At 41.3% G+C, this 16933-nt stretch overlaps 1 protein-coding gene across 33 annotated transcripts in view; it reads left to right on the top strand.

Annotated features, from left to right (window-relative positions):
- The window catches only part of EPB41L2 (erythrocyte membrane protein band 4.1 like 2), a 220619-nt gene that overhangs the window by 141893 nt on the left and 61793 nt on the right, over nucleotides 1-16933 (top strand). For all 33 annotated transcript variants that reach the window (XR_009263298.1, XR_009263297.1, XM_058735273.1 and 30 more), the window contains 4 exons: nucleotides 6208-6250; nucleotides 10931-11006; nucleotides 14316-14534; nucleotides 16100-16187. Coding sequence is in view for 31 of the 33 variants with exons in the window: in XM_058735273.1 (XP_058591256.1) it covers nucleotides 6208-6250; nucleotides 10931-11006; nucleotides 14316-14534; nucleotides 16100-16187 (426 nt within the window). In the remaining 2 variants the exon portion in view is untranslated. The remainder of the gene's footprint in view (nucleotides 1-6207; nucleotides 6251-10930; nucleotides 11007-14315; nucleotides 14535-16099; nucleotides 16188-16933) is intronic.

Here is a 16933-nt window from a genome sequence, read left to right as displayed (position 1 = left end):
GGCAGTGTTCTATTAGACCTCATTTAGGCAGAGGTATAATAAAGGGGACCTGCTTCAGCACTATAAATTCCTAAGAGAAAAATGCAGATCTTAGGTAAGCTTATGCTTTTAACATTTGGTAATGCAGGGTCGGATGAATTTAACTTCTCTCACCTGGCCAAGTTGACAACCACCGAAAGTGAGGAGGGCACAGCTAAGCATTTGGAAAAAAAGTTCTGTGATCTTTGCATCCAGCCTGAAAGGGTATTTAGGCGAGTTGGATGGCTTTTGGGGGGGAAAGGGACTCGGAGACAGATTTTGTGACAGTATCCTGGGTCATTATCTAGGTCTGTGGTGCTCAGTGGCCTGCGGCCCAGACAACCACACCCTTGGACTGCTTGTGGGCTGTTGCTGGTTGATGGGCCTGGCTGTTCCTCTTTGTCGGGCGAAAGTGGTTAGCACCTTGGTGGAATGACGACTGTAGGTCTTGGCATTATTTGATACAGCTGTTTAGTGTGATGGGGTAGAGAAAGAAATACTTACATGTAGGCACATGGAAGCTGCCATCTGCTAGGGCTTTCTACAGGAGGCCGTAGAATATTTATAAAATAGAAATAAAAATAGAATATTTAGCCAGTGAAGGCTGGGCATCTACCTGTTAAGCCAGTTGACAGACTTGAAAAATGTCTCTGTGCATCTGACTTTTAGGAAGAGACATTGAAAGAAATCTAGGGCTATACTACTCCAAGGGTGCCCCCAGCACTGGCACTACCTGGAAGATTGTTAAAAAGGAAAATTCCGGGTCTATACTATAGAACTTACCGAATTGTAGTCTGCAGTTTGACTAGACCTTCAGGTGATTCAGGAAAACCTTTTAAGGCTTGAGAAGCGCTGATCTCGGAGATCAAATATCCTTTTGAGGTGACAGGACGGTAGAAGTTTGGAATGTAGCAAAAGCCAGTGGCTCACATTTGAGAAGTGTGCCAACAACCATAGTCACTTAGGAGTTAAGCCATTCCCGTTATACAAGGACTTTTGGACCATATAGTCTCTGAGGATTTTCTTAACACCAGCATCCTATGAATCTAAATATAATAATTCTTAATCAGGGTTTTATATTTTCCTAGATGTTTTTGTTGTTAGAGGAGAATTGAAACTCATCTTTATTTAACCCTTTTTCTGGTAACAGGTATTGAAAATGTCTAGAAAAGACTTTTCACTTGGGGGCGGCTAGGTGGCTCAGTTGATAAAGCGTCTGACTCTTGGTTTTGGCTCAGGTGATGATCTCGTGGTTTGAGAGTTTGAGCTCTACATCGGGCTCTGCACTGGCAGCATGGAGCCTGCTTGGGATTCTTTTTCTCCCTCTTTCTCTGCCCCTCCCCTGCTCGTGCTCTCTCTCAAAGTAAATAAATCAGCATTAAAAGAAAAATGTGTGCAGATATATGCTTTGCTACTTAGTTAAATTTCTATAATCTTCTAATGCAGGTTTTTGTCCTTAACTTTTTTTGTGCCATTAATTCCTTTGGCTGTCTAATGAATTCTGTGGGCTGCTTCTCAGAACAGTGATTTAACTATATAATAAAATGCAGAGGCCTATAGAGGAAGTCAAGAAATAAACAATATTCTGAAAATATTAAATTTGGGATGGTCACCGATATCTAACTATAGTGGAATGTGGAAGTATTTTTGATTGCTACAAGTGACAGAGGTAAAGGTAGTGCTGATATTAACCAGGACTTTTTCTCCCACATTCATAATTGATGGTAATGGTAGATTTCAGTTAGAGGTTAGTGAAAGTAAAGATGTTACTTTTTTCCCCCAACTGAGTCATAGTCTTCCAGTTTTGTGTTCTAAGAGGAGTTGATAACATTCTAGGACCCCATTTTAATTTTAGTTTACTTCTGTTGGAAGCCTGTGATAGGATTCCTTGTAATTTGTATTTATTCCTTGGTTTACATGATATTCAGAAAATAAATATCTATATTGGGCTCATACTTTTGGTACAGAGTGGAGGTAAAAAGGGGAAGGTGAGGAGAAGGGATACCAAATTGAATGAATGAATGTCCCTGCCCATAAGTGTAGCTGGCAAAGTATTTTACTTTTATTTTTAATAAGCCAAGATACATTTTATTGAAATCCAGTGTGGATTTTAGGTCTTTTTAGTTTTGCATTTGTTATGTGTACCTTAAAGTTTTCTAAACACTGAGAAAAATCCTGATCTTGCCTGATTATGAATTGCCTGGAGCTGTCACTTAAAATAGAGATTCTCAGGCCTCTTTCCTGGAGAATGTTTCAGGAGGGTAGTGGGTAAATCTGTGTTAACAAATTTGCCAGATGGATTCTTATCAGGAAAAACTTAGTAAAGCTTATTAGCTAGATAATACTTTAGTCCAAACACTTCAATGTATGTGTTAGTCATACTGGTAATTATTTTCATGAGAAGGGGTATGTGTTGCCTTTGTTTCCAGGAAGATTCTTCATTGTAGTAGGGTAGCTTTGTAGAAAGGGCAAATATTAGACAATTTTCTTTAAGGAAAGAGGGGTCCGATTTTTATTTCATCTGGCCCGTGAATACAGTGTGTCTGATTTGTTAACTTTTTCTGGGCAGTAGCATTCATATAAATAGTAACTTCTTTAATATATATAACACCCCACCTTTGGAAATATAAAATTATGTGAAGAAGAGATATATACCCAGAGGTGATAGGCCAGTTTATGATTATAAAAAAGTCCATGTGTTGAAGGCATTGGGTAAAGTACTTTGCATAAGTACTTCCTCTTCAGGAGGCGGTTGAACGAAGAGTTGAAAAGAACTACCCTATGAGGGACCTGTTTTGATCCTCATCTTAGAATTGGGGAATCAGAGGCTTAAGAAAGCGAAGAATGAGCCCAAGGTCACAGACTTGGTGAAAGCCAGAATTTGACTCCATGTAGCTCCAGTTCCAAAGCCTATATATGTGGCAGCCAAATCTTTAAAAACAATTGGAAATTATGCACCAGAATCTATCGTGTGTGTGTGTGTGTGTGTGTGTGTGTGTGTGCGCGCGCGCGCGCGCACATGAGTGCGTGCATGCATATGCACATTCTCGCATGCATTTACGTCATTCTCTGGTGTCTTTTTCCCTCCTTTTGTGTTTGTTTCTTGATCCATCTGGCACTCCTCAAGTGTCAAAACTGAGGAGTGTATTTTTATTTGTTATCTGTTTATGAGTTATATATTTATTTTTTTGTAATTGATAACGCAGATAATAGACGTATTTCTTTTAAAAGTCATATTGTCATTTTTTTAACTTATGAATTTATTATTCTAGGCAATAAAATTATATCCCATTCAGGATCATAACCATTCAAATAAAAGCAAATCTGATAAGAATACTGTAACTTGTGGTCTTTTAAGATGACCAGTGCATGGCAGTGGGCAGATATCTGTCAACAGATACTGATTTAGTACTTGCTGGTTGCCTGCACCTGCTAAGCACTATGGAGGATACAAGTAATGTGGTCCCTCACTGACCTTGCAAAGTTGTGCTGTGGAGGGGAGGACCACCTCCTCCTTGCGAGTGGAACTCACAGTGTGGCAGTGAGCGTGGTTAGCAGAGGGAAAACCAGTAGGCGGATGGCAGGAGTCACTTCTGCTGCTGGTCTTTGATCACATCAGGTAAACTTAGTCCGCTTTGTATTTGGATAGGGGTCTGTAATAAAGGGGAGAAGCCACTTCAGTCTTCTAATATTCTGGCTGGCAGTACTGTGGAAAGTGGCCTGAGAATGGCAGTCAGTCTGAATTTGGCTGGCTGGTGCACAGAAACTGGTCCCTCATTCTCCTGAGTCTGTAGGGCTCTTTGACTCTCTCCATGCTGTGCAGAAACCTGTCGGGTAACTTGTACAAGAAATTGATACTGCAGACAAGAATGGAGTATGCGGAATGACTGGGACATGGCGTTATTCCTTGGGGTCACAGAAGATGATGTCGCTCCTGCCATTCTCCTCCGCCTTCTCCAGCAGGCATCTGTAACAACTGTCATGTAATGAAACTGGAGCTCTAGAAGGGTCTGTCTGGTCGTTTAAGACCAGTTAAGTAGTTTCCCTTCTACTCTCTTCTTTCTCTGTTTATAGATGAAATGCCCTAACACATGTGACCCTCCTTCGCCTCTTCCCTGGCTTCCCCCTGTCTGGGCTAGAGACTGAAAGATGTGTTTTTCTCATTCTTGTGCACTCATCATAGCCGGCCATTTGTGAGCCAGCTGTTGTGGGGACAGCAGCTGCCGGGCAAGGAAGCTGAATGCCAGGCTTTTTTCTAAGGGGAGAATTAGAGCTGCTCCCCGACATAGCACTGGAGGTACCATTGGAGCGCCTGCTGGCCCTTCACATCAATGGGCCATGCAGCTGGGACACCAGTAATAGGAAACCCAACCAAGCTCTGGTAGCTCTTTATTGAGACGTTTGAATATAGCCAGTGTTAGTGTAGGACATGCCCACCTTAGATCCTTGCTGCTGAGTGCAAGCCGTGAGTCGTGTAGTAAAAGCCACAGGGGTCCATGCAGCTTTGTTTTCAAAGCATCCTGTTACTACTTTTAAATAGTGTTAAGTTAATGTTCTGTTGACCAGTTCAATATATTGTTAAGACAGAAAGGAGGCTCTTATTTTCTACCTAACAACAAACATCTTCATTGTTTGCTTTATATATCTGAAGAAAATTCTGTTTCAGCACAGCACAGATATTACAGTACATTACTTTGGATACTTTTGGAATGAATGAAACTTATTTCTTGTAAAGCCAATTATAATTGACCCTTAAATAACGTGGGTTTGAACTGTGCGGATCCACTTACACGCAGTTTTCTTTCAATAAATACAGTACAGTTGTGTATTTTCTCATGATTTTAACATTTTCTTTTCCTTTTAAGAATTAAATTTAAGAATTTCTATTCTTTTTAAGAATACTGTATATAGTATACGAAATATGCATTAAATGACTTTATGTTATTGGTAAGGCTTCTGGTCAATAGTAATCTTATAGTAGTTAAGTTTTGGGGGAGTTAAAATTTATATGTGGATTTTTGACTGTATGGGGGTCAGCACCCCTAACCTCCACATTGTTCAAGGCTCAACTGTTTCAATCAGAAAAAAAAAAAAATGTATCTCAAAAAATTTGTTCTGCGTTAGTGAAGATGAAGTAGGGTAGACTTTTTTTTTTTTTTTTTAGTGTTTGTTTATTTTTGAGAGAGAGAGAGAGAGAGAGAGAGAGAGCATGAGCAAGGGAGGGGCAGAGAGAGAGGGGACACAGAATCTGAAGCAGGCTCCGGGCTCAGCTGTCAGCACAGAGCCCGACGCAGGGTTCAAACCCACAGACCACGAGATCATGACCTGAGCCGAAGTCAGACACTTAACCTACTGAGCCACCCAGGCACCCCCAAGTAGGGTAAACTTTGAGAGGTTTGACTTAAGGATAAGGTGGGAGAAGTTTAAAAAAATAGAGACAAAAATTACATAAAAGTTTTTTTTGGATGGATCTTTGCTGATAACTGGAAAAGACAAATGTTTAATGTACTTAGGTGGTTTGAACTTAGTAGTTCAAATTTGGTGATTTTTTGCTTTAAGATATTATAGTAGTTTCCTAGAATCTTTTTGTTAACTTTCTCAAAGGGTAGAAAGGGGGGAAGTGAAAGGGAGTTCCTTATGATTTGACTTGCAACTTGGCATGAAGTTTAAAAAGGATGTTATATGAAGAGCAGGAAGGAAACGATCAGTTCCAATCTGATGGTATTCTCGGTAGCATTGTACGGTATGGGGGAGAAGAAAGTTTGAGGAGAAGTTGGCTTTAGGAGTTGAGATAACTGTGTTTGATTGGGATGTATACACTTTTAAGAGCCAATTACGTTCTTGACAGAGGCTCTCATTTCATTGTCCACAGGGGCTATTTGCTGGAGTTCTATGGAACAAAGACTGTGTAGATATATTGTATCTAATCATTTGGATAGATATTTGATTTCAGATCCAAGAAAATGAGGCCCAAGAGACCCACCTCAAAAGTGTTTTAATGTTTTATTTATAACACACATTCAAAAACAAATCAATATTTAGCCCCGTGGAATGCTAATGGGTGAAAGCTGCTTTGAATAGGAATTTATGTCTACACTCAAGTATGTGAACTGTAAACTGTTCCGTTTTGGACTCTGGAGTATGTTTTATGGCTTAATTAACCTTTTTTTTTTTTCCCTCCCCCTGTAGAACTGGCTAGATCCTGCAAAAGAAATAAAGAGACAGCTACGAAGTGAGTATTTAAATAATCATACTTCTGAGTTCATCTTTATATCTATTTCTGTCTTTAATCAAATTCAGAGGAATGTAAAATAATGATGGAATGATCAGCTGTATTTTGCATGTATATCATATACAAAGTTGAGGAAACAATATTTTTCTTGCCTCGTGACTTTATTTTGTGCGTGGCTTCGGGACTCTTCTGGTCTAGAGGTCCTAACCTTCTGGTCCTAAATATTCCCTCACGGTGGCCGTCTACCAGTGTAGACACTGCTTGTCTGTAACTTTCACTGTTATGTAAATTTTACTCCAGGCGACCAGTTACCATTGCTTCGTTTGCTTTGTTTTGGAAGTGTGTAATTAGTTTAATTAACAGGCTTGTCTCTGGCCCCAGAGGCGTAGACACGCTCACTGTTCATAGATGTACTGGAGTGCAGACTTGGGGCGGAAAAGCAGGGAGAGTCATCTCTTCCATCCTCTGCGGTCACTGCCTTCTCTCCAACGTCATTCTGCCACTCAGGGCCGTGCCGTGTGCTCTTTGAGTCTGGGTTTCTAGTCAGTGCGGCTTGGCCCTTTCTTCCGTTGCCTGTTTGCTGTCATGGCAGACTCCCAAAGTGACTTTCGGGGTCTCCCCCTCACCAGCTCCAGCTCCCTCCACAGGCCCTGGTTTTGCCTGTGCCTGGCTTTCAGATGTCTGTGCCAGGAGATATCATCACCACAGAAAAGTCTCTGGAGGATTTGGATCCTTAATTGACTTCCGGGCAGGTGGATGACCAAGGCAGAAAAGGTAGAGAGCCATGAACAGCTGGAATTTTCAGACAGGAGAACAGGATTCTCAGCAGCCCTTCTGGACCGGGGCCCCCCAGAGCTGTCGTGGGAGAAAGCGTTTCCCTGAGCGCCGGCCTACCCAGGGTAGGCTGTTTGCTTTCCTCCCCCTACTTATTCTTCCTGGCATCAACACACCAGAACAAATCTGTGTGTTTCCCTTCTGTTCCTTACCATCTATCTTCTCTCATTTTAGGCACTCCACATTAGTTTTCTTTTTCCCTGAAATCATTAATCTTTTAGGTAGTTTTCCTATCCTTTTGTCCCTTCTCTGCTCCTGTTTGAAATTCTGAGCGTCTACCTTATTTTGACCATTACTTCTCCTTGAAAACTCATCTTTTCCTTCAGGGGAAAAAAAAAAAAGTATTTTTGAAGAGAATGACCTTCCTGATTTGCCCTGGACAGGGGTCTCTTAGGATGTCGGACTTATAGTGCTAAAACTCAAACAGTCCCAAGTAACCTGGAATGGTTGGTCACTCTGTCTCTTGACTATTGTCCCTGGCTTTCCAGCAGCCCTCCTCTTTCCCCTTGCATTTATTATCTGGGTGTTGCATCTATTTATACTTGCTTCATAATGGAAAAGGGAAGAAAAAAAAAAGGAGTGATTAGACACAGAAATGTTATGTTTACAGTTGCTTCCACAGTGTATCAGAGAGCCTTGGCACTTTTCCCTTGTCTTTTGTATGGTTGTCCTACACAACTGTAGAGTGCATGAATTCGGAAAGGTACGGATGCCTGGTTCTTTCACTTTATCTGAAACCAGAGCTTCCAAGTGACCCAAACCATAGAATAGGATAACCGCTGAAACCTGATTGATGTTCCATTGAGTTGCTTCCTATGGTTTTGTTTTGGCTTTTGTTTGATTATGTTCGTATGCCACTCGTTTCAGAGCCATGGAGGTTGCTGATTTTTGGAAGGCAAGACTCCTGCTGATTATGAATCATGGTCTTGTGTTTTGATGGTTTGTGAAGTTTTTTTTAGAGTTATTCAGGACTTTTGCCCTTGTGGTTTGGCAAGAGGGATAACAGTAACAAGTAGGATCTGGCTTTCTCAGATGATTTGGAGCTAGTTTCTAAATGGAATCCTGTCCTGTCCTGATGGTGCAAGTAGGCTGGAAACATGAAGTCTTAGCTTTTGCCTTGACCTCTTCCTTTCTGCTTGTGTTAAAGTGGACGAAAGAACTGCATGTTTTATCTTCACCCAGCCAATGCCAGGCTTTTATTGTTACTTTTCAGTTAATGGGCAATTAGCAAAGGTAAACATTAATCTTTTTTTCAGTTACTTTTGAAAACCAACAGCCTGTTGGTTCCTGTTTAAAATTTGCCTTGAAATTTTCTTCAGATGTACACAGATCAGACTATATATATGAGACCTGCATGTGATTGCTATATACATGATCCATAGACTGTTCATGTATAGCTAGGTAAAAATATATATAATATATATTTTTTTTAATTTTCTGTTTTTATTTAAGTAGGCTTCACACCCATGCAGAGCCCAACATGGGGCTTGAACTCACAACCCTGACATCGGGACCTGAGCTGAGATCAGGAGTCAGACACTTAACTACCTGAGCCATCCAGGCACCCCAAGTTTAGCATTTTTTTTTTTTAACTTATTTATTTTTGAGAGAGTAAGTGAGCCTGAGCAGGGGAGGGAGAGAGGAAGAGAGAATCTTAAGCAGATGTGATGCTTAGCATGGAGCCCTACTCGGGGCTTGATCCCACAAGTGTGGGATCATGACCTGAGCTGAAATCAAGAGTTGGATTCTCAACTGACTGAGTCACCCAGGTGCCCCTAAAAGTATAGCATTACTAGGGCTAAAATATAAATGTTCTATTAGAAACTCATCCCTGTAGTCCTATCCAGGCAAGCACATGCTCTTGTTAATTAATACCCAGAAAACAAAAAATAAGGATCCATTAGGAAGTGATAATCCTATGGTGACTCAGCTTAATTATGGGTTAGCAGCCCCCTGAAGAAGTCCATATTCCCGCCCAGCATGGCACTATATATAGGACAGGGAAGTCTCACTCTTCAGGAAAGTCCTATATCCCATTTATGTTATTTTACTTTGTTTTTGTTTTGTTTTGTTTTTATTTATTCAAAGGTGTTTTAAAATGTTTTTTATTTTTTGAGGGAGAGCAAGCGCGTGTACAAGAAGGGGAGAGGCAGAGAGATGGGGGACGGAGGATCTTAAGTGGTTTCCACACTGACAGCAGCGAGCCTGATGCGGTGCTTGAACCCACAAACTGCGAGATCATGACCTGAGCTGAAGTCGGATGCTCAACCCACTGAGCCACCCAGGCGCCCCTATGATATTTTAAATGTGTGACACAGAACTGAAATTCAGGATTGGCTTTGGAAGTGGAATGGTGAGGCACTGAACCTAAATCCAATACAGGTGCACGTGTGTTCTTAGCAGCCATTCCACACATACGGGTTGACTTCTGCGAGAGAAGTTAGTGTACTTATGGTGAGAAGAGAACAAAAGGACATGTTGGAAAAGAGAATGGGATTCAGTAAAATTTTCTTCAAGTCCCTGAAATAAAGCAACCATGAGGCCTTCAAATGTGGATGGAATGAAATACCATGAACATACTTTGTTTCTATTTAGAAATACTAGGAACTTTGAGCATAACCCTGAATTCTGGCCAGTGGATTTATTTGGATCCATTTAGGGAAAATAATACTTGCCTTCTGCCCAGAGTTGTGTGTTTTTTTCTTTCTTTTCTTTAAAGCTATCCAAAGTATGACATATCAAACATTAGTTAAACATTAGTGCAGAGATAGCAATGTTTTAACTTTTAATAAGTCATTTCTGATGGTTGTTATATTCACTTCTGTGGCACAGTGCAGCCCAAGCATATGTTCTATAGGAGTATACTTACACCTACTCTGTAAACCCTGGGAATAATTTTATTGTCTTAAAGTACTGTGATGTTTGGGGTGCCTGTGTGGCTCAGTCGGATGAGCGTCTATCCGACTCTTGATTTCAGCTTAGGTCATGATCTTACGGGTGAATTCAAGCCCTGCATCAGGCTCTGTGCTGATAGTGAGGGCCTGCTTGGGATTCTCTCTCCCTCTCTGCTTCTCTCTTTCTCTCTGCCCCTTCCCCCTCAAAATAAATAAATAAACACTATTAAAAAGTATTGTGTGGGCACCTAAGTGGCTCAGTCAGTTGAGTGTCCAACTCTTGGTTTTGGCTCATGATCTCATGGTTTGTGGGTTCAAGCCCCACATCAGGCTCTGCTTGGGATTCTCTCTTTCCCTCTCTCTCTGTCCCTCCCTTACTCTCTCTCTCTCTGAAAATAAATAAATAAACTTAAAAAAAAAATAAAAATAAAGTATTGTGATGTTTTACTACTCCCTTCTTTGAGATTTCGTTATGGGATTAAGAGACCATTAATCATTTTCTTGAATAGCTATAGTGATCAACTGATCATTATCTCCCTTCTGTCAACAATGTGTAAATCCTAAAATACTTTTTTTTTTTTTTTCTCTTTAAACAGTAGGAGATATTTGGCATCTGGAGAGTCTGTGGTTAAAACAAACCTTATTTCAGAATGATTACGTATAGGTTATATTGAAATTTTTGCATAATATATCACCATACAAAACATTGAAAGTATTAGTAAGTGTTTATTTAAAAAAAGGGAATCTGTTTTTCTTTCATAGTCGGTTATTTGTATAATTTTTATATTTTGTTTTGTTTTTGTAAATAGTTTTCTTAAAATCAAACAATGAAACTCTCCGAACTGACATATAGTGGAAGTAGTATGTACTGTTTGAACATTAACCTTTAATTTTTATCAAAATAAGTGGTCATTCTGCTGGTTGGGTAAATACCCACATTTAATAATTACAGATCCTCCTTGGCTGTTCACCTTTAATGTGAAGTTTTATCCTCCTGATCCTTCTCAGTTGACTGAAGATATCACCAGGTACTTTATACTTACATTTTAAAACAAATTTTTACTTAGAGCTTTCATTTATCTCTGTGCCCTGGGAGAATAATGGTAATTTCAGGATTAAAGCCAAAATATTTTTTCATAAGTTGAATTCTAGAAAGTTCCTTGGAAATGAGCGTACTCCAAAATGGTTGGAAATGTTTCTAGTTTCAAATTTTTTTTTTTACTTTAAATTCTCCATTTATAGTTGAGTAATAGAATATTAAAAAAAATTATATTGCTGGCAACTTTGTTTCTTACGTTACACTTACAAAAATCATTGATATTTAATATTTCAGATTAATACTAAAATGGTTTTTTGTTGTATAACCCTTGTGTCCCTGTGTACTAGTTTCCTATCACAAAGGTGATATAGGGTAGAAAAATGAAATTATTTAAAAAGCCAATTGAACTATATTTCCGGGGGCCTCGTATTTCAAAGTAGAAAAAAAAAAAAACTAATAAGGTAGGCTTTCTTAGCCAATAGCTGTTTCATTTCCATCTCCTTTGAGATTGTCTGGGCCATACAAACATATACTTAAGTTGCAAATAAAAGATTCAGTTGAGGAGCAAGGGAGCATTTACTGATTCTGAGAGTGCCTGAGTGTTTGAATAGTAACCAAGGAGCATTTGAGTCCACAAGTGCCTTGGTGTATTAGCCCTATTCAGCTGGGTTACCAGTGATAGGACTTACTAGCTTTGGTAAGAATAAGTGCATACGTTACATGGCCAAGGAGAACGGTGTTCAGAATATACTTTTTGAACACCAGAGGTCTTGCTGAAAGACTGCTTTTGATTCATTCCTGTGGTTCCTGTGCCCTTGATGCTTTCTGCTAGGCCAGTTTTGGCAGACATCAGGTTGTGTTGGTGCTTAAGAGTGCATGATACCCACGTGGAGATTTCTTTCCAAGATGGAATAAATAACAAGACTTCCCCACTGCCCCTAACCAACACCCGCCCCCCCCCCCCCCCCCCCCCGCCTTTGCTACTTGTTGCTAAATGGCGGTCTTCTGATACTAAGTAAGCTGTGGTTGAATTAACTTCAGCTAGTAGATAGTAAAGATAAGCTTTTGTAACTGCACCTCGAGCTGCTTTGGAGCATAAAACCGGATAGGTTGGTTGCTCTGGATACACAGCCTCACCACAGGAACGCCTTCGAACATTGCAGTTGGGGCTTGTGCCCTAGCACCCTCTCTCTACACACACTTCTTGGAGTAATTTGTTTGGGAGATGATAATCCTCTGGTAATTGTGACTTATGGCATTGGTAAGTGCTTTGGTTTTTCCTTTAAATGGGGCTTGAATAGTCTCGCCGTGTGTGGTGAGAGAAAGGAGATAGTTTGGTGACCTAAACACTAAAAGCCTCGGCAGGCAGCCTGACACCAGCCACCTGCTTGGACTGGTGGCCTAAGTATCATGAGTGAAATCTTCACTATGACTTGAGTGAAAACTTAAGATGAGGTGGCTTTTGAGGAGTGCAATAGTGGTTTTTGCAGAAGTGTTGCAGTGTTCAGGATAGTGTTTGAGAATGCTGGCTCCTGCTACGTGAAGAAGAGGGAGCTGGGAAATTCAGGAACCTGTTGGAGTTTTTGTTGGAAGGTTTTGGGCTTTCGACTTCTCTTTGAAAACAGGACAGGACCAATGTGAAAAGTCGAGACCATAGTCTCAAATGGAACAACAAGATCTTAGTAGTAGGTGGAAAATCTGGGTGTTTAGGTCTTCAAAGTGTCACGAAATGTGGAGAACTGGCACGGTTCTCAGTCAGACTTAGAGAATCAGAGGATACCCTGGAATCCTAGTTTAAAATGGACTTTTCTAAAGTAATGCAGTTCTGCTTGTGGTGTTCCAGGGACCAAAGGAACATAATCCTCCTTAGAGAGCTCCTGCGGTGCATAAAAATCCTCAGACCATAGTGCCAGAGAGATGACTTCCCTTCTGCCAGAAGATTTTGGAGCACTTGCTACATGGCAAGTTCTTGGCTAACTATGCCCCACGCTTGGCAAAGAGACAAAGTGGCCAGCTGCTAATGGGAATGGCAGTGTCGAAAAGGTCTTCAAGAGTGAGGGGCTGTTTAGTTTTCAGGGATTGATGGTAATCTTATTAGCAAGTAGTTAAAGTCACGAGTAGAAATCAGGTTTTCAAATGTCAGCAAAGGAGCTGGTAGTACCCCCTGCCCCCAGATCCTCATAGAATGGAAATAACATGGTTCCGCATGTCATCTAGTGGAAACGGAAACTTTTATTTATTATTTTTTTTTTATTTAAAAAAAATTTTTTTTCAACGTTTTTAATTTATTTTTGGGACAGAGAGAGACAGAGCATGAACGGGGGAGGGGCAGAGAGAGAGGGAGACACAGAATCGGAAACAGGCTCCAGGCTCTGAGCCATCAGCCCAGAGCCTGATGCGGGGCTCGAACTCACGGACCGCGAGATCGTGACCTGGCTGAAGTCGGACGCTTAACCGACTGCGCCACCCAGGCGCCCCTAAACGGAAACTTTTATAAGTAACTGTAGTAAAACCACTTGAAACATTGAATAAGAACTATTCTAATAAGTTAATAACATAATTATGATGATGATGATGATGTCTATTAGTTACTGACTCCTAGGTAACATGCGGTATGTTTTGATTATGTTATCTAATTCGTATCCTCTCCTTCAAAGGGCGGAAGAATTCTCATTTGACAAGTAGGGAATTAGCCTTAGACGAGCAAATTCACTAGCTCAAGGTTGCACAGAGTCAGCTGTGCCTGGCCCAGAAGCTCATGCTTTTTCTGTTATAAATTGAACTGTCTCTGTAGATGGAGTAAATGGGCAAGTGTAAGGGCTTTAAAGACTTAGAGTTGTTCAAGGCATCTGAGGAATAGAAGAAATTGGTATAAAAAGGCTAGAAAGAATAAAGGGTGGGTGATCTTAGCTCTTCTTGCAAATGCTTAAGAACTGCAGCTGTTTTTAAGTTTTCATTGGTCTTTGCAACTTTTGAGGGACATGTAAATTTCGATGCCAGTTTTAAATCCATGGAGACAGTCTTAAGTGATTACAATTTTTATCTTCAGTCACAAAGCTCTTGATGATGATGATGATGATGATGATAAATACACTGTGACCAGAATAGCAGTTCAGAATTCCCATGGGTTAGGAGCCCAAGAAGCAAGGTGGACTTCTTATTAGAGAAGACGATTTTTGCTGTGGACATAAGGCATTGCCTTCTCGTCTGTTTTCAGAGGAATACTGGAACTCAAAGATCATTGGTGCTGCATCCTAACGGATTTCTTCCCGGCCCTCCTCTCCCCCTTGCCCCTCAGATACTTCTTGTGCCTTCAGCTCCGGCAGGACATTGCCTCCGGCCGCCTGCCCTGCTCATTTGTGACTCATGCCCTCCTGGGATCCTACACGCTGCAGGCTGAACTTGGGGACTATGATCCAGAAGAACATGGCAGCAGTGACCTCAGTGACTTCCAGTTTGCCCCCACACAGACGAAGGAGCTGGAAGAGAAGGTGGCAGAGCTGCATAAAACCCACAGGTCTGGTGACTTGCTTGCTGGGGAGAGAATAGCCACGGGGGATTGAAGCAGCTTCTCTTCTGACACTTGCCAGACATCCGAGCACTGTTTACGGGATTATCTAGTGTTTCCTTTTGGAGCCTCACCTAGTATCAAACGAGACAACCTGTAGCCTTGAGATCGCCTTTCGTTGTGTTCACAACTATAACGTGAGCAACAGTGCTCATGATCCTGAATGTTTTCATTTATTGGATAAAAGTTACTTCTCCCTGTGACCTCTCCCTCTTCCTCCCTCCAAACCTGGGCACATAAAACAGACATACTCCCATACTTGTTTGGGCACTTAATACGTATTTCTTCTGCCCACCTCCTCCCCTTTTTTTAAAAATTTTATTTTAGAGCAGGGAAGAGAGGCAGAGGAGGGGAGAGAGAGAAAATCTTAAGCAGGCTTCCATGCTCAGTGTAGAGCTCAATGCGGGGCTCAATTCCGCAACCCTGGCGTCATGACCTGAGCCAAACTCAAGAATTGGACTCTGAACCAACTGAGCCACCCAGGCGCCGCCTGCCTTTTGTTTTTTATCCGATAAAGCTAGAGGGCTAGGCTTCTGGGTTTGAATCAGAAGTGTAGGTAGTGATGGACATGAAATATATAGGTGGTTTCTCTGTCCACAAGATGAGCTTTGCTTTTAGTAGCTAAACTTTACTGATTTACTCAGTACCGTATTAAGTACCATATTACACTTTGAGAACTTTTATATCTTCGTGAAAATAAATGTGCTTTTAGCCCAAGTTGACAAACTCTCGCTACAAAATTACAATTTGCCCCATATTGCAAAATTGAGATTTTATAAGAGTTTGACAAAAATGTTTGGAAGGGAACTTTGAAAGATTAGAGGTTTTTAAACAGGCCATGTTCATTATGAACTTTTTTGTAAAAAAAAAAAAAAAAAAAAAAAAAAATGCGGTATTTCTTATATTCACTTTCACTTTATTCCGGTTCTTCTCCATAGGTATTTATTGTATAATTTGAATTTGAAATATCAGGTGCTGAAATTCTTTGGGGATTATGAAGATGAACGGGACACGGTCCTGCTCTCTTAGAGCCTAAAATTTGTTGACTTGTGAATAGAGACAGGAATGGAAATAATTTTAGTTATGGACCGGTGTGAGCTGCATTATCTACCATAGGTGTAAAGTCAAATACAGGTATTTCTGATCTGTGTTGTGATCAATCCTGCCGAAATAAAATTAAGGAGTGGGAAGTAAGAATTTGCCATTTTTGGAAAGATGAAACCACTTTTTTATTCTCATGGAATTTATGTTGTACCCGTTTCCCCACTGGGAAAACCATCGAAAACAATTCTCTGAGATAGAAAGGAAGGGTAGAGATTTAGAGTAGAGGATCCTATGAGGAAACTTCTAGAGGTTGAGAGTTGAGCCTTCTTACCTGTTCCCTGCTTATCTGTCAATTGTGGGGGGTTAACTGCTCTACCCTAAACCCTCCAAGCTCATACACTCCTTTCCTATCTGGGCCACGTTTGCTTTGCAGCTGCCAATAAAATAATATTGTTTCGTTTGATCCTCAGGGGCTTATCTCCAGCACAAGCTGATTCTCAGTTCTTAGAAAATGCAAAGAGGCTCTCCATGTATGGCGTTGACCTACATCATGCCAAGGTACTGTCAATGTGTAATGGGAAGTGGCATCTTTCCAGTCTGTTGACGGTTTTGAAAGGGCTCCAGTTTCAGAGTGGCCTAGCTCGCTTTTAGGAAAAGGCTATTCACCCTCACCCAAGGGTCTCTATAATATTTCTTTAGTGACTAACTGTGGGGTTTGTGCTTATGGAAAGGAGCATTCATTCTCTCCTCTGCCCCCTTCTTTCTCAATCTTTTCAATTAACACCCTCTCATATGGACTTACCTTGAGACTCACCTGTCAGGCATCTTTCCCCCCCGTCCTGGTTTCTTCTGCATCCCCACCTTTTGCTGTGCCAGGTGATGCCTCTCTCCGCCCCTTCTCCCATCCCTGTCTTGGGAGTGGATTGCAGATCCAAAGAAAGGGCCAATGCAGTGTGGATGGGATCGCTTCTGAAAAACCCTCTGGCTAATGAAGGAGCCGGAGGGTCGGGCTCCTCTCTGCGGGCCTGTTTTGTACCACTCGCAAGACGAAAGAGACTGGCCCAGGCCCCAGGGGATGCAACCCCCGCAGCCTAATTGGAGAGGTGGGAAGAGGGCAGAATGATGGACTAGGTGATAGGAGAGAGGGTTTGGGTTGGGAAGATGCCACTAATAAACATCATGTGCTTCCTGACACTACTTCGGGTGATCACACAGTGAGGAGAGTCAAGGAGGAGAGTAAGAGGTAAGGTGAAAGATGGGTGTGGTTTTGAAAAGTGTGTCCAGGGTCCACATGCGGAGGGAAC

The sequence above is a fragment of the Neofelis nebulosa genome, chromosome 6, assembly GCF_028018385.1.
Source record: "Neofelis nebulosa isolate mNeoNeb1 chromosome 6, mNeoNeb1.pri, whole genome shotgun sequence".
Classification (NCBI taxonomy): domain Eukaryota; kingdom Metazoa; phylum Chordata; class Mammalia; order Carnivora; family Felidae; genus Neofelis; species Neofelis nebulosa.
This window is presented reverse-complemented; position numbering and strand designations above follow the sequence as displayed.